At 40.1% G+C, this 24,351-nt stretch overlaps 2 protein-coding genes across 5 annotated transcripts in view; both read left to right on the forward strand.

Annotated features, from left to right (window-relative positions):
* Nucleotides 1–246: 246 nt before the first annotated feature.
* On the forward strand, nucleotides 247–7,419 carry LOC106085161 (antichymotrypsin-2-like). Its single transcript, XM_059369886.1, has 4 exons — nucleotides 247–329; nucleotides 577–1,502; nucleotides 1,558–1,690; nucleotides 7,277–7,419. Exons 1-4 carry the CDS (start codon nucleotides 323–325, stop codon nucleotides 7,417–7,419), a joined length of 1,209 nt encoding a protein of 402 aa, XP_059225869.1. The 5' UTR covers nucleotides 247–322.
* A 4,783-nt stretch (nucleotides 7,420–12,202) lies between these two features.
* LOC106085166 (antichymotrypsin-2) overlaps nucleotides 12,203–24,351 on the forward strand; it is a 33,759-nt gene continuing 21,610 nt past the window's right edge. For all 4 annotated transcript variants that reach the window (XM_013249251.2, XM_013249250.2, XM_013249252.2 and 1 more), the window contains exons 1-3: nucleotides 12,203–12,311; nucleotides 22,669–23,600; nucleotides 23,664–23,805. In XM_013249251.2, the coding sequence (XP_013104705.2) occupies nucleotides 12,305–12,311; nucleotides 22,669–23,600; nucleotides 23,664–23,805 (1,081 nt within the window). In that variant the 5' untranslated portion in view covers nucleotides 12,203–12,304. The remainder of the gene's footprint in view (nucleotides 12,312–22,668; nucleotides 23,601–23,663; nucleotides 23,806–24,351) is intronic.

The following is a 24,351-nucleotide window of genomic DNA, read 5'->3' on the forward strand; positions in this document are numbered from 1 at the left end:
ATATTCCCGAGGTAGTGGGTAACCAAACATCGGCCCGGCCGAGCTAAATCCCCTTTCAATTGTTTTTATAAATTTTTGTTGTTGGGTTGTTTCTAACCTTTGGCATTTGTTGCTATTTTCTTAAACGCATTTGCGGTTCTCATATTTTGTACTTTCTAATTTCAAGCCGGCGTTTAGTGATAAGAACAAATAAGAAATTAAATTTTATCAACATAATTTAAGTCCCTGTCAAATATTAAATCAGTTGCTGAAGTGCTGCGAAGTGCTGAAAATAAAAATAAAATAAAATTTTTAATTTGAAGGGGAACGTTAAAAAATTATTATGTCAGGTGAATAGTGATTGTCTGATTACAAGTCAATTGTCGAAAATCTTTAATGCCTTCCACCAAAAATTGTGGAAAATGTTGAATAAACTTTTATTAAAAGCGGAATGATGACGAAACAAAAGTCCATACCCCCATGTTTTCAATAAGAGCTTGAAAATTGCGCTCTGACAGCAAATCGACTATGTGGCTGTTTAGTACAGTGCATATGACCTACTTCAATTTCAACTAACATGTGTTTCCTCAATTTCAGTGAACATGCCAAAAATAATTTTTATGGTTATCATATTGGTGACCCTAACAACCCAAGAAGATGTTGCCTCCAATATGAGTGATGAAGATTTTTCCAAAATCTCCGAAGACTTTGGCTTCAAGCTTTTCGCTCAACTCTCGAAATCGGATGAGAAGAAAAATGTAATTTTTTCACCATTCTCCATACAAACTTCTCTAGCCATGGCACGGATGGGCGCTGCTGGCGCAACCGCTGTAGACATGGACAATGGCCTAGGCTTTCCTCCAGTGACAGAAGAAACTTTGGCCGAGAAATATTTTGAAGTTCTGTCCCCATATACCAATAGCAATGTTTTGAAGATAGCCAATAAGATTTATGTCATGAAGGACTATAAAGTCAAAGCAATGTACAACGAATTGTTGCAGCAAAAATTTATTTCCCAAGCAGAAAATATCAATTTTGCTGAAAATGATATGGCAGCAAAGAAAATCAACTCATGGGTCGAAACAAAAACGAATCATTTAATTCAGAACCTTATATCACCGAGCATGTTAAATAACGACACTCGTTTGGTTATATTGAATGCCATACATTTTAAGGGTGAATGGTTGAAAAAGTTTGCCGAATTTTCAACTCGAGACAAAGATTTCTATTTGGATGAAACAAACACAGTCAAAGTGAAAATGATGCATGTAAAAGCAAGTTTCCGTTATGGCGAATATCCCGAATTGAATGCCTCTGCCTTGGAAATGCGTTATAGAAACTCGGATTTGTCAATGCTGGTACTTCTTCCAAAATCTCGTACTGGTTTGGCGAAATTGCAAAAGGATCTGAGATCTGTTTCATTGAATGCACTCACGAGAAGAATGTATACCACCGAGGTTATTGTAGATTTCCCTAAATTCAAGGCAGATTTTAGCATAGAATTGAGTGGTGTACTTAAAGAGGTAATGGATAAATTATCTATCTATTTTAAGCCTATGATGTACTTTTAAATTTTAGTTGGGTATGGAGCGCATCTTCTCTAAGGAGGCGGATTTTAGTAACATGTTGAACTCTGCTGAACGTCTGGCGATTTCCAAAGTCATTCACAAGGCTTTTATTGAAGTAAATGAAAAGGGGACAAGAGCCACAGGTAAGATTTTATACAACCCTACATCACCATTATAACACAGGACTGTTTAACTATGTGCATTTACTTGCAACGTAATCACACCGATCGTTTCATTTATTTACAAACAATTCGAGCCACAAATTAGCAAAGTTAATTTAAAGATGATCAATTTTCCAACTTTTCAAGAAAAATAAATCCCAAACTTTGTATCTTGTTATTAAGGACAAAAATCTAAAGTGAAGGTTTAACAATCTTTAAAAGTTAGAAAATTAACCTTGGGACAAGTCAACATCGTACCAAAGTTAAAGACGTAGAATAGCCTTACAAATAGGATCGGCTAAGGTTACAAAAATATTTTTTTTAAAATAATAATTAGACTGTCACCTATGAAGTAAAATAAGAATCAATCAGCTATCAAAATTAGAAACGTATGGTCATGTCCGTTAGTAAATAGGAAATTTAATGTAAAGGCAGTATCTTTATTTTAAGTTTATTCTAAGTTTTGCTAAAATCCTACGAATAAGGCAAAATCTTCAATTTGCATCGAACTTTCTTTTCAGTGTAAGTATTTGACCTTGTCAAATGTCCAAATCCTTCTATTGAGGAAACGAGTTGCGTCAAATTGCCCCACATTCGTCTTGCTAGTAAACAGTCAGATTTCAGTCTTCTCTGGGTTAACATATAGACCCCTAGATCTAGCCCAGTAGTATTCCATCGGCAAGACCCTTTAGGCCCTTCTGCACTTCTAATTCGGATCTTACAACATCGGGTACATAGCAGGTTATTTATGGTGGACACCCGTAGTTGGAGAGAAAAAATTTAACTAATGAGAAACAAGTAAAAAGCCATTAAGTTCGACCGGGCCGAACCCTGGATACCCACCACCTCAGGTATATATGTAAATTAGACACATTTGGAGGAAATCCGGTCAAAATGTGAAACCATAGCAGCCATATCGAAATATGGTCGATCTTTGCCACAAATAGCAAGGACTTCGATTGTCTAGGTTAGGTAAGGTTTAAGTGCCAGTCTGCCATCAGACTCACTTAGACGTTTTCGTCCATTGTGATACCACAGGAACAGAAGAAGGAAGACGCCTTCTAGTTCCTACCGCTGAACATTGCAGATCGCTTTAAAAAGCCCAATAACTTGTGAATGTTTACATCCGCAAAATCAGACAGGTTCTCAAAGAAATAAGAACCTAAAGTGGAACCCCTTGTGACTAGTAGTGCGTGACACACACACAGAAGGTGTTCTATAGTCTCTTCTTCTTCGATGTCCTCACAGCTTCTGCAAAAGTCGTTGCTGACAACCTTCAGTCTGTCATCATGTTTCCGATTCAGCAGTAAGCTCTCATGACGGACACAATGACTGAGACGTCTGTTCTAGCCAGTGACAGCAACGAAGTAGACCACTTCAAGTCTAGATTAGACCACATAGTTTTGGAATACTCACAGCGCCCTCTTTGTGACCATATATCATTCGTTGTCTTTTGGGCTTGGTACTGAAAACTTGGCGTACATGTTGCCAGAGACATACCCACAGATTCCAGTATCCCTGAAATGTGTAGGGTAGTTCCTAGTCTCGCAAGCTCGTTTGCTTTACTATTCCCTGGGATATCTCTATGGACCGACACCCAGAAAAGGCGAATTTTGAACTGTTCAGCCATCTCGTTGAGAGATCTGCGACAGTCGAGGGCGGTTTTTGTGTTCAGAAATTCGTTTTCCAGGGATTTAATGGCTGTCTGAAAAGATATTTATGCCATTCGTCGTGATGAAATTATATCTTAGCCATTCCACCACTTCCTTAATTGCAAGAAAGTGGTGGAATTGATCCTTAGAGTACACCCCAAAGCCCACCTGGTCGTTTAGTTTGGAATCATCCATATAGAAGTCTAAGTAACTTCTGTTACCGGGGATATCGTAATTACAATCCGTTCTATCAGGAATAGTGGTACAGTTCTTTTTATCGAATAGCGGCTCAGTTAGGGTGTAATCCACACTGCCTGGAACATCGGATATTGTATTACACAGTGTTCGCAGCCGCAACATAACCAATGAGAAAGCTCCCTTAATCTCACGGCAGTGGTCGCTGCAATTTGGGTAGCCACAATGTCCAGAGGCATAAGATGTAGCATTAGTTTCAGTGCATCAGATGGTGTCATCCTCAGTGGGGCTGTGATGCACAAACAAGCCATTCTTTGACAACTGCAGTTTATACCCAATTGTATCAAGGATAAGACAGTGTCCGTAGCCGCCACATGACCAATGAGAAAGCTCCCTTAACCTCACCGCAGTGGTCGCTGCAATTTGGGTAGCCACAATGTTCAGAGGCATAAGATGTAGCATTAAATTCAGTGCATCAGATGGAGTCGTCCTCAGTGCGGCTGTGATGCAAAAACAAACCATACTTTGGATCCGGTTAAGTATTGAGTAGTAGGTGGACTTTTGAAGTGCCGTCCACCAGACCACAACATCATACAGCATTATAGGTCTGACAACTGCAGTATATACCCAATTGTATTAAAGATAATACAGTGTCCGTAGCCGCCACATGACCAATGAGAAAGCTCCCTTTACCTCACGGCATTGGTGGCAGCAATTTGGGAAGCCAGATTTGTGATGCACAAACAAGCCGGTTAAGTATTGAGCAGTAGTTGGACTTTTGAAGCGCCGTCCACCAGACCACAACATCATATAGCATTATAGGTATGACAACTGCAGTATATACCCAATCCATGACACGCGGTCTAAACCCCTAACTTTTGCCAATGGCTTTATTGCAGGTGTATAGGGCAGGAGTTGCCGATCTTGCCCTTTCCAAAATGTTGGATTTGAAGTTCAATTTCTTGTCCAGCAAAACACTCAGGTATTTGGCGCTTTCTGTAAATGGAACTTCTCTCCACTCAAGAAGACAGGTTCCATTGTAGGCAACTTGTATCTCCTGCTGAAAAAGAACTACTTCTATCTTTCGAGAGTCTAACGCAGCTCACTGTTCCAAAATTCACCGAAATAGGAAAATAAATGAGTTTTGTGTGGGTACAAGACCGTAAATCGAGAGATAGGTATTATTGGCAATTATATCCAAACATGATCCCATCAGCACTATATTCTGGAAGGTATGAAGGGGTAGTATACAACTCGCCTTAATAAATTTAAGTAAAATCGGGTAATGAATACGGAATTTATGATTGAAAGACCTTAAATCGGGAGTTTGGCCATGAACCATATTCCGCATTGATGACGAAGAGAAAAGCAAAGCTTACACCGCCAAATAGCAATAACGTTAGGTTAGTTTGAAAAGAGGATGCAGATATTAATCCGCCCCATGTCACTATGGACATACATCTATGCCAGTAAGCGGTTAGTAGTGCGTTTTAAATATTGGGTTGCCCAAAAAGTTATTGCGGATTTTTTAAAAGAAAGTAAATGCTTTTTAATAAAACTTAGAATGAACTTTAATCAAATATACTTTTTTTACACTTTTTTTCTAAAGCAAGCTAAAAGTAACAGCTGATAACTGACAGAAGAAAGAATGCAATTACAGAGTCACAAGCTGTGAAAAAATTTGTCAACGCCGACTATATGAAAAATCCGCAATTACTTTTTGGGCAACCCAATACTAACAACTAAAAGTGTGCTAAGTTCGGCCGAGCCATATCTTGGGAACCTACCACCAAGGATTCTGCTAAAAATTTATACAAAATAAATTTTTTTGAAGGGCATAATTTTATTTTGCATACAAACTTCTGTCGAAACCAGCAAAAATTAAAGCTACTAGGAACCGAACATGGATGATTGCGAGACCGGTCTACATGGGAGCTATGTGGATATGGACTGAACTTGCCAACGGAACATCACATGTAAAATTTCAGCCAAATCGGACAAAAATTGCGGCTTTTAAGGACACAAGAAGTCTCATAGGTAGATCGGTTTATATGGGAGATATATTTGGCTATAAACCGATTCGGACCGTACTTAGCATAGCTATAGGACTGTAAGGATTCAAGGAGGCAAATCAGGAGATCGGTTTATATGGGAGCTATATCAGGTTATAAACCGATTCAGACCATACTTTCCACAGTAGTTGGAAGTCACAAGGGAACACCACGTGCAAATTTTCAGCCAAACCGGACAAAAATTGCGGCTTTTAAGGGTTCAAGAAGTCAAATCGGAAGATCAGTTTATATGAATAAAAGAAAAGAATTGTTATTGAAACATTATCAAGTTATGGTTCATTTCGGACCACATGTGTAAAATGTCAGCCAAATCTAGTAAGAATTGCGCTTTTTAGGGGCTGAAGAAGGGAGACCGGTTTATAGGGGAGCTGCATTCGGCTATAAACCGATTCATACCATTTTCGACACGTATGTCAAAGGGCATGAGGATGAGAATTCGGATGAGAATTGCGCCCTCTAGTGGCTCAAGAAGTCAAGAGCCCAGATCGGTTTATATGACAGCTATACCAGGTTATGTACCGATTTAAACCATTCTTAGCATAGTTGTTGAAAGTTTTAACAAAACACCTCATGCAAAATTTCCGCCAAATTGGATAATAATTGCGTCCTCCAAAGGCTCAAAAAGTAAAGACCCCAAATCGGTTTATATGGCAGCTATATCAGGTTATGTACCGAATTGAAATATTCTTAGCATAGTTGTTGAAAGTCTTAACAAAACACATCATGCTAAATTTCAGCCAAATCGGATAATAATTGCGTCCTCTATAGGCTCAAAAAGTCAATAACCCAGATCGGTTTATATGGCAACTATATCAGGTTATAGACCAATTTGAACCATACTCAGGACAGTTGTTGGAAGTCATAATAAAACACCTCACGCAAAATTTCAGTTAAATCGGATATGAATTCTGCCCTCTAGCGGCTCAAGAAGTCAAGATCCCAGATCGGTTTATATGGCAGCTATATCAAAGCGTGGAGCGATATAGCCCATTAACAATTCCAACTGTCCTACACTAATAAGAAGTATTTATGCAAAATTTGAAGCGGGTAGCTTTACTCCTTCAAAAGTTAGCATGCTTTCGACAGATAGACGGAGAGACGGACGGACATGGCTATTTCGACTTAAAATGTCATGATGATCAAGAATATATATACTTTATGAGGTCTTAGATGAATATTTCCAGGAGTTACAAACAGAATGACGAAATAAGTATACCTCCATCCGATGGTATACTCCCATCCGATCTCCAGATTTGACTTCTTAAGCCCTTACAGACCCCAATTTTTGTCCGATTTGGCTGAAATTTTGCATTTTGTGTTCTGTTAGGACTTCCAACAACTTTGCGAAGTACGTTCCGAATCTGTCTATAACCTGATATAGCTCCCATGTAAACCGGTCTCTCGTTCATCATTGTTCGGTTCCTAGAATCGTAAATTTTTGAAGAAGAATAAAATTATGTCCTAAAGTACATTTATTTTGCATACATTCTTGGCAGAATTTAGGCCGAACTTAGCGCGCTATTACTTGTTTTCCTATAGTTGCTTCTTTTGCTCTCAGATCAATATATCTGTGATTATTGTGCAATGAAGTGTCATTATCTTACACTTCACATTGATAAATGAAATTAATGAATTTTGTTTCCTTCCAGGTTCAACAATGGTGAATGCATATTCGGCAAGACCACGAGTACCACCTCCGCCTAAAATCTTCAATGCCGATCATGGATTTTACTATTTTGTAAGGAATGCAAAAGGAATTAACGTGTTTCAGGGTTCCCAAGTTTCGTTTTAATATAATGAACATAAAATAAATATACATTTAAAAATACTTATGCTAACTAAAAGAAAAGAAACCCTTATTTGCGACTAATAATTGACTGAGCTAATAATTTGTAATGCAAATGCAAATTTGCCCATGAACATTCCATTAAGGGACCGCGGCAAATTTCTCACATATCAATGAGTGCAGTTCGATTCAAGTTTAAGCTCAATAATAAGGGGCCTCCTTTTTATAGCCGAGCCCGAACGGCGTGCCACAGTGCGACACCTCTTTTGAGGAAAGTTTTTACATGGCATAGTACCTCCTGAATGTCGCCAGCATTAGAAGGGGATAACAACCAAAGCTGTCTTTTTCAAAATTAGAAAGACTAGGATAGGCAGAAATTTAAATTTTGCGACATCAGGCCGTGCAGTGAAAGGTGACTCAACAACGCCCAACAAACAGGGAGCCGATAAAGAGACAATCACGGCATCCCTCAATATTGGAAAGAATAGGAGAAGCAATGATCCTTATACTAAAATATCAGGCAGTGCAGTGGCGAGAGACCCAACACAGCCTAACAAACAGGAACCTGACGGCGGACCCATCACCGACTTAAAGATTCGGAATACTGGGATAGGTAAAGATCCTAATATTGAAACAACCCAACGAACAGAGAGCCGATGATGTTACCATCACCTACTCCCAAGAAGCCCATTTACTTAAGATTTGGAAGACCAAGATAGGCAAAGATCTTTGTATTGAAACATCAGGCAGAACAGGGAATGGAAATCCCGTAAAGCTTAACGAACAGGGACCCGACGATGGAACCATTACCGACTTTATAAAAAGTTGGAACTACTAGACTAGGCAATGAACCTAAAACGATGACATCAGGCAGTGCAGTGACAGGAAATTCAATGCAGTCTAAGGAACAGGGAGCAGACGATGAGATCATCACCTACTCCCAAGATGCCCATTTACTGGAGGACCAATGATTGAGGTAATCCAGATAAACCTCCACCGGAGCGAGACTGCTACACACGCTCTGATGGAGAAAATCAGCAAGGGCAAGATTCATATTGCTTTAATTCAGGAGCCATGGACGACCTGGAACAAAGTCTCTGGACTGGACTGGACCATATCAACTACCAATTATTCTATGCCAACATTGGTACTCGGCCGAGGCCTGAGTTATTTGTCATAAAAATTTGAATTAAATATCTACCCCAACGTCGGATGCAACAGTGTTGAGACAGGGAGACGGTACAGCGTACCTGGCATCACTTTATCTTCCATTCGACTCTCCGACACCGCCACCTACGTCGGAGCTGCAACGGCTGGTGAGGAAAGCAAAACAGACACGAAACGAGGTACTCCTAGGGTGCGATGCGAACTCTCACCACATTTCGTGGGGTAGCACCAATACTAATAAGCGGGGCGAAGCCCTGGCAGAGTTCTTGAATACTAACGACCTAATAATACTTAATATTGGTAACACCGCTACCTTTGTTAATAGGATTAGGGAGGAGGTATAAGATGTAGTGGTATGTTCGGAAAATCAGATCGATGCGGTTCAGTATTCGAGGGCCATCATGGAACACTCTTTCTGTGACTATCGCTACATTAGGTTTAGAATAGCACGGCCAGCGCCGAATCCGATAAGCTTCCGGAAAAAGTTGAAGACCAACTGGACAAAATTCGGAAGGCTACTCAGAAGAAGACTTGGGCAAGATACTATAGATTGTCCAAGTATAGAAGAAATTGACGAAAATGTCAACAGGATTACAACTGCACTTGTGGTGTCCTTCGAAGAGAGTTGTTCTCTTCGGGAAAGGAAAACAGTCCACGAAAAACCCTGGAGATTCGCAATATTGGGAAAGAGGCAGAGACAACGGAGGGCATGTTGAGGCTTTTGATGAAAACCCATTTTCCACAGGATACGACGGGACTCACGGAGACACCGGAATCTTCGAATAATGACATTGATCGAAGGTATATAATAACGGAATTTATGGTGAAGGAATCCTTGAGAAGCTTCAAACCTTTTTAGTCACCCGGACTTGATGGAATATTTTCGGCGTTACTACAGAAAGAGGCAGACTATCTGGCGCCTCGTCTGGCAAAAATTTTCAAAGCGTGCCTAGGACTTACATACACTCCGAAAGCCTGGCAGGAGGCAAGGGTGGTGTTTATACCCAAGCCCGGCAAGGCAAGTTATGCTACACCAAAGGCCTACAGACCCATAAGCCTTATGTCCTTTCTACGCAAAACCATGGAACGTATTGTGGACACCATGATAAAGAAAAGGACATCCAGCGAACTGCTCAAATACAAACAGCACGCCTATGTCGAGGGAAGGTCGGTGGAGGCTGCCCTGCACGAGGTTGTGAATAAAATAGAAGTATCTTTCGATGCCAAAATGTACACACTGGCGGTATGCATTGACATTGAGGGGGCTTTTAACAATGTGCGGACCGACACATTGACCCAATCCGTAGACCAGTACCGAGTGGACCCGGTCCTTGGAGACTGGATCAACCATATGCTAAGGAACAGATGGATAAATTGTATGTCCCATGGCATAAATATAAGGCAGAAAGTGCCACAGGGCACACCACAAGGGGGGGCATTTTATCGCCACTCCTATGGGTGACCACCATAAATGACCTATTACGGATGCTGACTGAGGAGGGATTTGTAACCGTCTGCTATGCAGACGATGTTTTAATTCTTCTAAGGGGTAAGGATCCGAACGAGCTGTGCAGAAGGGCCGAAAGGGTCTTGCATATGGCATATGACTGGACTTAACCCAGATGTCTCAATGTTAACCCAGAGAAAACTGAAATATGCCTGTTCACGAGGAAGGCGAAGGTGGGCCAATTTAACCCGCCACGTTTCCTCAATAAGACGATTTCGATATCTGACAAGGTCAAATACTTAGGTGTAATCTTGGACAGGAAACTGAATTGGAAGTGTCACATTCAGGAGCATACTGAGAAGGCTCACAGATGTTGGGCACTTTGTAGACGAGCCATAGGCTCGAAATGGGGCATGAATCCGAGGATAGTCCACTGGTTCTACAGGAGCGTGATTAGACCAATACTTACTTACACCTCAGTATTGTGGTGGACAGCTATGGGGGAAAAATGCAACATAAGGACCATACAACAGGTTCAGACAACATGTTGTCTTGACATAGGCGGAGCGATGAGCACCACGCCCACTATGGGACTGGAGACAATTCTAGATATCCGACCTATTGACATACAGATTAAGTGTGAGGCAGCCCCTGCGGCTATGAGACTTAAGGCGATAGGAGAATGGATTGAGGATGGGAGCAGCTCATACCATCGCAGTATAATCGAGGTGATGATAGGAAACCTGGAAGGAAGGGAAGAGGTTTTCGATCGGATACCTGAGATGAACCTTGAAGTCGATTGCGAGGCACTGCTGCCATCGGCACAGTCTAGAGGACAGAGTGGGTTTACATTGAGAACCCAGGGACTGAGATCTGCTTTCGACTGCCTGACCATAATACGGTCCTACAGGAGGAGATCCGGGCGATGAGGGAATGTAAGAAGCGGTGTGGTGCTAACGCGAGGACGTCGAGTGTGAACATCTTTACCGACAGTACAATTGCCATAAGGGCAATTACAAGCAGGACGGTAAGGTCACAAACAGTCTTGCAGTGTAAGAAGGAGATTAACGCCTTCTCTGAGGATGGCAAAATACGCATCGTTTGGGTGCTGGGCCATAACGGAGTTAGGGGAAATGAAAAGGCAGATGATTTGGCGGTGAAGGCCAGAGGACTGCCGTCAATAAACTTGGTTAACCCGAAGCCTTTCGGGTCAACGCAGTCCGAGTTTAGGGAGTGGGCGACGAATGTGCATGCAACATTGTGGAACAGCGAAACGGTCAGTAGGACGGTGAAAATCCTTTGGAGTGATGCAGATTGTGAGAAGACGAGGCTATTACTGAAAGGATGTAAGAAGGAGGTCAGTATAGCTATTGGTATCATAAGAGGACACATAGGACTACGATCTCACTTATGTAAATCGGTGCGGCAAATAATAGCATGTGACGATATGATGAGACGTTGGAGCTTTTCCTTTGTCATTGCCCGGCTTTCCCGTCCAACAGATACCGGCACTTAGGTGGAGACACAATATCAGACATAAAGCAACTTAGGGGAGTGGTATTGAAAACAATTAAGGATTTTGTAAGTAGCACAGAATTCCTAACTTAAAATTTTCTTTTTAGAGATTACTTTATAGTTTTTAGAGCGCACAACAAGCCGATGACTGTCTTAGGTGTATGCCCGTAGTGACATGGGGCGAATTGATCATTCCCTTTGGGCCTTACAAGTAGGTTGCCCAAAAAGTAATTGCGGATTTTTTAAAAGAAAGTAAATGCATTTTTAATAAGACTTAGAATGAACTTTAAACAAATATACTTTTTTTACACTTTTTTTCTAAAGCAAGCTAAAAGTAACAGCTGATAACTGACAGAAGAAAGAATGCAATTACAGAGTCACAAGCTGTGAAAAAATTTGTCAACACCGACTATATGAAAAATACGCAATTACTTTTTGGGCAACCCAATAAATGCACTTTGTTATAATACCAAGTACCACAATAGTGGTGTTGAGTATAAATATTTCCATTTTTAAAATACCACAACCATAATTGTGTACGAATTGTTCCATTTTTATATGATTTGCTTATACTTTATCAATAGCTTAATCTTATTGAAGACCACAGCGGAATTTTCTTCAGCTTATAATTTTCTGAATCAGCTTTAGATAAAGTATAAATACGGACTACAAGCAAATATTCTGTCAGTATATAAATCGACCTTTACAGAGATTCTGTGTTCAATAACTCATTTTTAAAAGGGTGAATAAAACGTTTTTAGTATGACAGGTAAATAAGACGAGTGAGAATTACATTAACACCATTAACACAAAAGAGTTGAACAAGTGGCTTGATATAAAGACATCGTGGTGAAAATTTTAAATACTTTCTTCAAAAATGTAATGATTCCTTACAAATGGAATTAGTCAAGTGTACTTAACCTATGTTTGTCTATGGAAATATAGAAAAAGTTATACAGTGTAGTTGTTACGAAGCTATGCAAAAGACTAAATTTTTTGCAAAAAATGTTTAAATTCATTCAAATGATGGAAATGGGTGAACGTAATTTTAATTACAGAATACAATTACTTTTGTTCGACTTGACCACCTTTTGTCTTGACTTTTGCTCTGAGTCTCTGGTCAAAATACGAAATGCAAATACAAATGTAATCGGCCGGTGTTGCAGCCTTCGCTTTCTTCAACGCATTTATATTGGCATATTTTTAAAAACTTACCTGGCTCTCGAATGACCCATATAGTAAAGTACATCGGTTGGGCATCTGGCGAAGTGGACAACCATTGTGGTTAACATTTGACCTATGTGACGGTGCCGAGTCTTGTTGGTGCGTCAAAAGACTATGAACGAAATATTTTCGTGCCCGCGGTCCCAAAGCAGTTTCCTTAATAAGTCGCATTTACTTTGACATCAGGCTCCAAGAAAATGGCGGCCATCGACGTACAGTGGGATTGATCCGAAAAAAGCTAGAAAAAAAATGCTATGTGAAAACGGGTAGAGATATCACTTTGAAATTTGAAATGGTTAGAGCTGAGGAGAGATAGCGAGATCGTGTGCAAAATTTCAAGGCCCTAGGTTGTCCAAGCGCCCTTTGGAGGGTCAATTGGTCACCTCGCCATTTGGAAAATTTGTTGGGGCTGCCAAATCTTTTATTAGTGGGCAGGTTTCAAAGTTTCTTCAATAAATACAAATCAATGAAAATGTTTTTTTTTTTTTTACCAAAATATTCAAAATATACCCCTTTTTATACCCTCCATCATAAGATGGGGGGTATACTAATTTCGTCATTCTGTTTGTAACTACTCGAAATATTCGTCTGAGACCCCATAAAGTATATATATTCTTGATCGTCGTGACATTTTATGTCGATCTAGCCATGTCCGTCCGTCTGTCCGTCCGTCCGTCTGTCTGTCGAAAGCACGCTAACTTCTGAAGGAGTAAAGCTAGCCGTTTGAAATTTTGCACAAATACTTCTTATTAGTGTAGGTCGGTTGGTATTGTAAATGGGCCATATCGGTCCATGTTTTGATATAGCTGCCATATAAACCGATCTTGGGTCTTGACTTCTTGAGCCTCTAGAGTGCGCAATTCTTATCCGATTGGAATGAAATTTTGCACGACGTGTTTTGCTATGATATCCAACAACTGTGCCAAGTATAGTTCAAATCGGTTTATAACCTGATATAGCTGCCATATAAACCGATCTTGGGTCTTGACTTCTTGAGCCTCTAGCGTGCGCAATTCTTATTCGATCAGAATGAAATTTTGCACGACGTGTTTTGCTATGATATCCAACAACTGTGCCAAGTATAGTTCAAATCGGTCTATAACCTGATATAGCTGCCATATAAACCGATCTTGGGTCTTGACTTCTTGAGCCTATAGAGTGCGCAATTCTTATCTGATTGGAATGAAATTTTGCACGACGTGTTTTGTTACGATATCCAACAACTGTACCAAGTATGGTTCAAATCGGTCCATAACCTGATATAGCTGCCATATAAACCGATCTTGGGTCTTGACTTCTTGAGCCTCTAGAGGGCACAATTCTTATCCGATTTGAATGAGTTTTTGCACGAAGTATTTCGTCACGATATCCAACAACTGTGCCAAGTATGGTTGAAATCGGTCCATAACCTGATATAGCTGTCATATAAACAGATCTGGGGATTTGACTTCTTGAGCTTCTAGAGGGCGCAATTCCTATCCGATTTGGTTGAAATTTTGCATGACGTATTTTATTTTTACTTTCAACAACTGTGTCGAATAAGGTTCAAAGCGTTTCATAACCTGATATAGCTGCCATATAAACCGATCTGGGATCTTGACTTCTTGACCCCTAGAGGTCGCAATTATTATCCGATATGCCTGAAATTTTGTACGATGGATCCTCTCATGGCCATCAACAAACGTGTTTATTATGGTCTGAATCGGTCTATAGCCCGATACAGATCCCATATAAATAGTTCTCTCTATTTTACTTCCTGAGCCCCAATGGGCGCAATTCTTATACGAATTGGCTGAAATTTTACACAAGTCTCCAGCATATAATTTAATTATGGTCCGAACCGGACCATATCTTGATATCGTTTTAATAGCAGAGCAACTCTTTTCTTATATCCTTTTTTGCCTAAGGAGAGATGCCGGGAAAAGAACTCGACAAATGCGATCCATGGTGGATGGTATATAAGATTCGGCCCGGCCGAACTTAGCACGCTTTTACTTGTTACATTTATTGACTTCCAAAGTCTTTGTAAATTTTGGCACAAATTCATATCATGCATGACAAGTAAAAGCGTGCTAACTTCGGACGGGCCGAAAACCACTATGCTAAAAATTTTTACAACCTAAATTTAGTTCAAGGGCATAATTTTATTCTACATACCAAACTTCTGTCAAACCAGCAAAAATTAAAGCTTCTAGTAACCGAATAAAGATAATCGAGTGACAGGTTTATATGGAAGCTATATAAGGTACTGCACTGATTTAGACCGTACTAGGCAAAATTCTTGGAAGTCATAACAAAACACCGCATGCAAAATTTCAGCCCAACCAAAAAAAAACTTGCGACTAATAAGGGCTTAAGAAGTCAAAAGGGAGATCGGTTCATATGGGAGCTATATCAGTTTATAGACCAACTTGAACCATACTTAGTTGTTGAAAGTCGTAACAAAACACTATGAGCAATATTTCAGCCAAATCGGACGAATTTTGTGGCTTCCAGGGGCATAAGAAATCAAATTGGTTGATCGGTTTACATGGGAGCTATATCAGTTTATAGACCGATTTGCTCAGTTCTTGGGAATCATAACAGAACACTATGTGCAAAATTGTACCTTAATAGGACAAACATTGGGGACTGTAAGGGCTCAAGAAGTCCAATCGGGAGATCGGTTTATATGGGAGCTATATCAGGTTATAGATGGATTTGGATCGTACTCAACACAGTGGATGTCAAAAGAGAACACTGTATGCAAAATTTCAGGCAAATCGGACGAAATTTCTGGCTTCCAGAGGCTCAAGAAATCAAATCTGTATCGATATGGCCCATTTGCAATCCCCAACGACCTGCATCAATATTAAGTATCTGTGCAAAATTTCAAGCATCTAGCTTAACGCGTTCGATGATACGCTGGACATACACCTAAGGAATTCCGTGCTACTTTCAATATCCTTATTTGTTTTCCATACCACTCCCCTAAATTGGTTCATGTCTGGTATTGCGTCCCCAACTAAATGACCCGACCCCTTTTAGACCCGAAAGCCGGGCAATGACATAGGAAATGCTCCAACGTTTCACAATTTTCCCCATATGCCCTACACATGATTTCACTTGCCGCACCGATTTTATATAAGTGAGCTCGTAGTCCTATGTGTCCCGTTATGATACCAATAGCTATACTGACCTCCTTCTTGCTTCCTTTCAGTAATAGCCTCGCCTTCTCATGATCTACAGACCGTTTCGCTGTTCCACAATGATCTACAGACCGTTTCGATGTTTCACCCACTCCCTTAACTCCGCCTGCGTCGACCCGAAAGGCTTCGGGTTAACCAAGTTTATCGACGGCAGTTCTCTGGCCTTCACCGCCAAATCGTCTGCCCTTTCATTTCCCCTTACTCCGTTATGGCCCGGCACCGAAACGATGCGGATTTTGCCATCCTTAGAGAAGGCGTTAATCTCCTTCTTACACTGCAAGACTGTTCGTGACCTTACCGTCCTGGTTGTTATTGGCCTTATGACAATTTTACTGTCGGTAAAGATGTTCACACTCGACGTCCTCGCGATATCAAGACACCACGCATTCCGTGATCGCCCGGATCTCGGCCTGCAGGACCGTATTATGGTCAGGCAGTCTAAAACACATATCAGTCCATGGGTTTTCAATGTAGACCCACAAGCCCACTCTGTCCTCTAGCTTTAATCTATCCGTGTAACATGATCTTCCCGATGGCAATACTAGGGTTCCGTCAATCCAAGACTGTGATGATGGTAGCAGTGCCTCGCACTCGACTTCAAGATTCATCTCAGGAATCCGATCAGCACGCTCCTGAATGTGACACTTTCAATTCAGATTCCTGTCCAAGATCACACCTAAGTATTTGACCTTGTCAGATATCGAAAACGTCTTATTTAGAAAACGTGATGCGTTAAATTGGCCCACCTTCGTCTTCTCGTTCGGATCCTTACCCTTGAGAAGTATGATAACATCGCCATGGGACACACAATTTATCCACTTGTTTCTTAGCATGTGGTTTATCTAGTCACTAAGGACCGGGTCCACCCGGTACTTGTCTAAGGATTGGATCAGTGTGTCGGTCCGCACATTGTTAAAAGCCCCCTCGATGTCAATGCATACCGCCAGGGTGTACGTTTTGGCATCAAAAGATTCTTCTATTTTATACACAACCATGTGCAGGTCAGTTCCCCGAGGCCTTCCCTTGACATAGGCATGCTGTTGGTATTTGTTCAGTTCGCTGGATGTCCTACTCTTTATCGCGGTGTCCACAATACATTCCATGGTTTTGAGTAGAAAGGACGTAAGGCTTATGGTTCTGTAGGCCTTTGGTGTCGCATAACTTGCCTAGCTGGGCCGGAATAAACACTACCCTTGCCTCCTGCCGAGCTTTCGGAGTATATGCAAGTCCTAGACATGATGTGAAAATATTGGCCAGATAGTATGCCTCTTTCTGTAGTAACGCCGAGAAATATTCCATCAGGTCCGGGTGACTTAAATGGTTTGAAGCTCCTCAAAGATTCCTTCACCATGATTTCCGTAATTATAAACCTTCGATTAAGGTCATTGTTCCAAGATTCCGGTGTTTCCATGAGTCCCGTCGTATTCCATTTGTAACACCTCGAAATATTGATCTTGGACCCCATAAAGTATATACATTCTTGATCGTCTCGAAGTTCTGATTCGAACTAGCAATGTCCGTCCGTCCGTCTATCGAAATCACGATAGCGGTCGAACGCGTAGAGCTAGCCACTTGAAATTTTGCACAGATACTTAATATTAATGTAGGTCGCTGGAGATTGCAAATAGGTCATATCGGTGTAGATTTGGATATAGCTTCTACATAAACCGGTCTTCCGATTTGATTTCTTGAGCCCATGTAAGCCACAATTTGGCAAAAATTTTGCACACAGTGTTCTGTTTTGACTTTCATTAACGGTGTCAAGGACGCTCCAAATCGATCAAGATCCTGATATAGCTCCCGTATAAACTGATCTCCCAATTTGACTTCTTGAGCCCCTGGAAGCCTCCAATTTTCATCCGATTTAGCTGAAATTTTGCACAAAGTATTCTGTTATGACTCCCAACAATGAAGCCAAGTACGGTCCAAATCGGTCTATAACCCGATATAGCTCCCATATAAACCGATCTACCGATTTGACTTCCTGAGCCCCAGGAAGCCGCAATTTTTTATGACTCCCAACAATGAAGCCAAGTACGGTCCAAATCGGTCTATAACCCGATATAGCTCCCATATAAACCGATCTGCCGATTTGACTTCCTGAGCCCCAGGAAGCCGCAATTTTTGTCCGATTTGGCTGAAATTTTGCATATAGTGTTCTATTTTGACTTACAACTGTGCCAAGTACGGTTTAAATCTGTGCACAAATCTGATATAGATCCCATATAAACCGATTTGACTTCTTGAGCCCATGGAAGCCGCATTTTGCATCCGATTTGGCTGACATTTTGTTTATGACTCTCAACAACTATGCCAAGTACGGTTCGAATCGGTCAAGAACAATCCCGATTTGACATCTTGAGCCCTTACAAGCAGCGATTTTTTTCCGAATTGGCTGAAATTTCGCATATAGTGTTCTGTAGTGACTCTCAACAACTTCGCCAAGTACGGTCCAATTCGGTCTATTACTAGATATAGCTCCCATATTTTAGTAAAGGGTGATTTTTTTGAGGTTAGGATTTTCATGCATTAGTATTTGACAGATCACGTGGGATTTCAGACATGGTGTCAAAGAGAAAGATGCTCAGTATGCTTTGACATTTCATCATGAATAGACTTACTAACGAGCAACGCTTGCAAATCATTGAATTTTATTACCAAAATCAGTGTTCGGTTCGAAATGTGTTCATTCACCGTAACGTTGCGTCCAACAGCATCTTTGAAAAAATACGGTCCAATGATTCCACCAGCGTACAAACCACACCAAACAGTGCATTTTTCGGGATGCATGGGCAGTTCTTGAACGGCTTCTGGTTGCTCTTCACACCAAATGCGGCAATTTTGCTTATTTACGTAGCCATTCAACCAGAAATGAGCCTCATCGCTGAACAAAATTTGTCAAAATTTGAACACATTTCGAACCGAACACTGATTTTGGTAATAAAATTCAATGATTTGCAAGCGTTGCTCGTTAGTAAGTCTATTCATGATGAAATGTCAAAGCATACTGAGCATCTTTCTCTTTGACACCATGTCTGAAATCCCACGAGATCTGTCAAATACTAATGCATGAAAATCCTAACCTCAAAAAAATCACCCTTTAGAATCAATGGTGGTGGGTTCCCAAAACTCGGCCCGGCTGATCTAGAAACGAAGCCTATTGAAATTGGAAGAAATCGGTATATATATACCGATCCTTAATGCAATATTTATGGGCGAGCTTGCAGTTCGAATCGGACAAATATATTATATAATAATGCATTAAGGAACAGGGGTAAACTTCTTCGTAGCAATGAGGGAAGGTTTTACACAAATGTCGCAAGCATAAGAAAAGGATAACCAACACTAAACATTTTTTGTGATGTTCTCGCCAGGATTCGACCCCAGGCTTCGAATTGTGTATTGCAATCATATCGTCATTTGTCAACCTATTCGCACGAAATGTTGCACGAAGATTTCCACAATGGATTTCTTGAATTTGGTTAAAATCGGTTCAGATTTAGATATAGATCTCATATAATTGTATCGCCCGATTTTCGCTTCTAGAGCCTTACAAGCGCATTAATCAACCGATCTTCTTAAAATTTTGCTGAACACTTTCCTTTCCAACTCTAATTCGGGTTTTGTTCCACCAGATTTGAATAAAACTCCCAAACATATGTTCGTCCAATTTGGACGATTTTCGTTTTTAAGGGCCCTTGCAAAATTTTTAGAAGACCGGCTGATAGACGGTCTTCTAAAAATTTCGAACAGCGATTTCCATTATGACCTCCACAAATGTACAGATTTTTATCGAAATTCTACATTTCTGCATATCCAATGGGATGTAGGGTATCAAAAGTTCGGCTTAGCCCAATTTTTGCCCGCCCTTATTTGCTCAGTATATGTTAGACTTTCATGACATATTTTCATATAGTTAGTCACTTGATTGCCACTGCGCGAGGATTTCATTGAATTCCAGCTTTCACTATCCGCACCATTCCAGGTGTTGTTTGGTGATGCGACAGATAAACATTTTGTTCACTTTGAAGTGTATGAGTTCGCCAACAATAGCCAGCTAAGTTATTCCAGCCAAATGGAACACAATCTCACTATTAAACTTGAACACAAATTACTTTCATTTTGAATAAACTCAGAAGCAAATACTTGTTGTGTCTTTTAAATTATTGGGTTGCGGATTTTTCATATAGTCGGCGTTGACAAATTTTTTTCAAAGGCTTGTGACTCTGTTATTTCTTCTGTCAGTTATCAGCTGTTACTTTTAGCTTGCTTTAGAAAAAAAGTGAAAAAAAGTATATTTGATTAAAGTTCATTCTAAGCTTTATTAAAAATGCATTTACTTTCTTTAAAAAAATCCTCAATTACTTTTTGGGCAACCCAATATATAATGCTCTGTCAACAAGTAAAATATCCGTACTTGGTTTGGAGACCATAGCAGAATTTTTGTGAAAAATTTCATCTAAATCTTACAAGATTGAGCCCTATACATTTCGGATCGTCGTAAAATTCTAAGACGATTTAACGATGTCCGTGTGTTTGTCCGTCCGTCCGTTGTAATCACTCTACAGCCTTCAAAAATTGAGCTATTGAGCTGAAATAAGGCACAGATACGTCCACGGGCCAAATCGGACTATGTTTGGATATAGCTGATATATAGACCGATCTGCCGATAAATGTTTCGTTTTTTAACCGATTTCGCTGAAATTTAAAACAGTGAGTAGTTTAAGACTTCCCGACATCTGACCTAAATATGTTTCAGTTCGGACTATGTTTATATATAGCTGCCATATATACCGATCTGCCGATAAGGGGTCTGAAGCCCATAAATGCTTTATTTCTTACCCGATTTTGCTGAAATTTTAAACAGTGAGTTGCTTTAAGCCTACCGTCATCTGATCTAAATATGGTTCAGATCGGACGATATTTAGATCTAGCTGCCATATATACCGATCTCCCGATAAAAGGTCTGAAGCCCATTAAATCTTCATTTTTTAATCGATTTCGCTGAAATTTTAAACTTTGAGTAGTTTTACACCTCCCAACATAGGACTTAAATATGGCTCAGATCGGACGATATTTAGATACAGCTGCCATATAGACTGATCTCCCGATACAGGGTCTGAAGCCCATAAAAGCTTTGTTTTTTAATCGATTTCGCTTAAATTTGAAAAAGTGAGTAGTCCAAGGCTTCCCAACATAGGACCCAAATATGGTTCAGATCGGACTATATTTAGATATAGCTGCCATATAGACCGATTTCCCGATTAGGGGTCTGAAGCCCATAAGAGCTCTAATTATTACCTGATTTCGCTAAAAATTTAAACAAAGGGTTGTTTTAGGTCTCCCGACATCCGTCCCAAATATGGTTTGAATCTGACTACATTTAGATATAGCTGCCATATAGACCGTTCTGCCGATTAAGGGTCTGAAGCCCATAAAAGCTTTGTTTTTTAATCAATTTCGCTGAAATTTGAAACTGTGAGTAGTCCTAGTCTTCCAAACATAGGACCCAAGTATGGTTCAAATCGGAATAGATATAGCTGCCATATAAACCGATCTGCCGATTAAGGATCTGAAGCCCATAAGAGCTCTATTTATTACCCGATTTTGATGAAATTTGAAACAAAGGGTAGTTTTAGGTCTCTCGCCATCCGCCCCAAATATGGTTTGGATCTGACTACATTTAGATACAGCTGCCATATAGATCGATCTCCCGATAAAGGGTCTGAAGCCCATAAAAGGGCCTGAAGCCCATTTATTTTTTAACCGATTTCGCTGAAATTTCAAACAGTGAGTAGTTTTATGCTTCCCAACATCCGACTCAAATATGGTTCAGATCGGTCAGTATTTAGATATAGCTGTCATATAGACCGATATGCCGGTTAAGGGTCTGAAGCTCATAAAAGCTTTGTATATTACACGATTTTGTTGAAATTTGAAATAATACAAAACTCAACAGTGACTGATATTTATAAGACCACTCAATGTCCGTGCCGAATTTGGGTGCATAAGTTATCCAATTTTCATCGGATTGCGATGAAAGGGGGTTTACATATATACCCGAGGTGGTGGGTATCCAAAGTTCGGCCCGGGCGAACTTAATGCCTTCCTACTTGTTGTATATAAGAAGATATCTTTCATATAGACCGTTCTGCCGATATAGAGTTTTAAGCCCATGAAAGCAACATCAATTACTTAATTTATCTCAAATTTGGAACAGTGAGTTGCACTAGGCTCCGCGACATTAGGCCTGAACATGGTCCAAATCGGACCATATTTGAATTAAGCTGTCATATACAAAAATCAAGCGATTTAGGATTATGAGATCATTAAAGCGGCACTTATTGCCCAATTTCGTTGAAATTCGGAACAGTGAGTTGTTATAGGCACCCCGATATTCAAACTGAATATGGTCGCTACCGTGCCATATTTACGTACTGCTGGCATATAGACCGATCTGTCAATTAGGGAGGTTTTCAAGTCCACAAAAGCCGCAATTCTTGTCCTTCTTCACTTTATAGTCATTCTTAATACGATCCTTTTCTGCTCCTAGTATGTACATGGATATAGCAGATGGTTGTAATTAAATAGAAGAATAAATATATCCATAGGGTTGGCTATCCAAAGTTCGGCCCGGGCGAACTTAATGCGTTTCCTGGTTATTTTTTGTTGACAATTCTATTAATGTTGATAATTTCTTCATTTTTCTTTCAGTGAAAGCTCCCACTATTGTGGGCATTTGTGCTATGCTCCTCATTTTAACAGATCCCAGCATGCAGGATTCCACCACCCTCATGAATGATGCAGATTTTACCAAAAGCTCAGAAAACTTCGCTTTTAGGCTTGCCTCCCAATTGGTTAAACCTAATGAAAAGAAAAATATCATTTTTTCACCATTCTCCATTCAAACATGTCTGTCAATGGCTCGCATGGGAGCTACCGGGCAAACAGCTGCCGAAATGGACAAAGGATTGGGCTTTCCCGCGGTAAAGGAGGAAACCTTGGCCGATAAGTACTTTGCGATCTTATCTCAATATGCTAATAGCAACATTTTGAAGATCGCCAATAAGATTTATGTCATGAAGAACTATGAAGTACTGACCAAGTTCAATGATTTGCTTACCCAAAAATTCTTCTCAAAGGCTGAAAATATCGATTTTGCTCAGAATACCCAAGCAGCCAATAACATTAACTCATGGGTGGAAACGAAAACTAATCATTTGATCAAGAACCTTATATCGCCGGACTTGTTGAACAAGGATACACGCATGGTGTTGTTGAATGCCATTCACTTTAAGGGAGAGTGGGTGAATAGCTTTCCGGAAAGAAATACCAAGGACAAAGATTTCTATTTGGATGAACAGAACAAAGTCAAGGTGAAAATGATGCATGTTCGTTCTCGTTTTCGCTATGGCGAATTTGCAGAACTGGATGCCACTGCATTGGAAATGCGTTACAAAGATTCTGATCTATCCATGTTGGTGTTGTTGCCCAAGTCTCGCACTGGCTTAGCCAAGTTGGAGGAGAAACTGAAGTCGGTATCGCTAAACGAATTGGCCCAGAAAATGTATACTACTGACGTCATTGTAGACTTCCCGAAATTTAAGACCGAATTCAATGTAGAACTAAGCGGAGTTCTTCAACAGGTATTTTGACGACTTTTTTTTAAAACAAAATCATGTGATTCATCTTTTGTTTGCCATTTCTAGTTGGGCATGGCACGCATGTTCTCCAGAGAGGCTGAGTTTGGCAATATGTTGAACACAACAGAGCGTTTGGCAGTTTCGAAAGTAATTCACAAGGCCTTCATTGATGTTAACGAAAAAGGAACGGAGGCTGCTGCTGCCACAGGTAGGTTCTGATGTTCATCTTCTTTTACTAATTTTAGACATAAACCACTATTAGACCAATTGTTCAGGGTTCTTTAGTTATTTCCTTAAACGATGGCTAAAAGGTTTCGAGTATTCAGCAACGTATTCGAGAAATGAATATCAGAGATGAGTGGACTGATTAAACCCAAATTTTTGTTGATACTCTTATAACAACCAAAAAAAACACAAGCCAGATATTTAGACCAATCGGTACTATTGTTTTGCCCAAAAAGTAATTGCGGATTTTTCATATAGTCGGCGTTGACAAATTTTTTCACAGCTTGTGACTCTGTAATTGCATTCTTTCTTCTGTCAGTTATCAGCTGTTACTTTTAGCTTGCTTTAGAAAAAAAGTGTAAAAAAAGTATATTTGATTAAAGTTCATTCTAAGTTTTATTAAAAATGCATTTACTTTCATTTAAAAACTCCGCAATTACTTTTTGGGCAACCCAATATAAAGCTTCAATTAATCGGCTATTGTTGTTGTAGCAGTGTGCTGTCTTCTATCTTTCATTTGCTCGATTCT

Source organism: Stomoxys calcitrans, chromosome 5 (assembly GCF_963082655.1).
Source record: "Stomoxys calcitrans chromosome 5, idStoCalc2.1, whole genome shotgun sequence".
Classification (NCBI taxonomy): Eukaryota; Metazoa; Arthropoda; class Insecta; order Diptera; family Muscidae; genus Stomoxys; species Stomoxys calcitrans.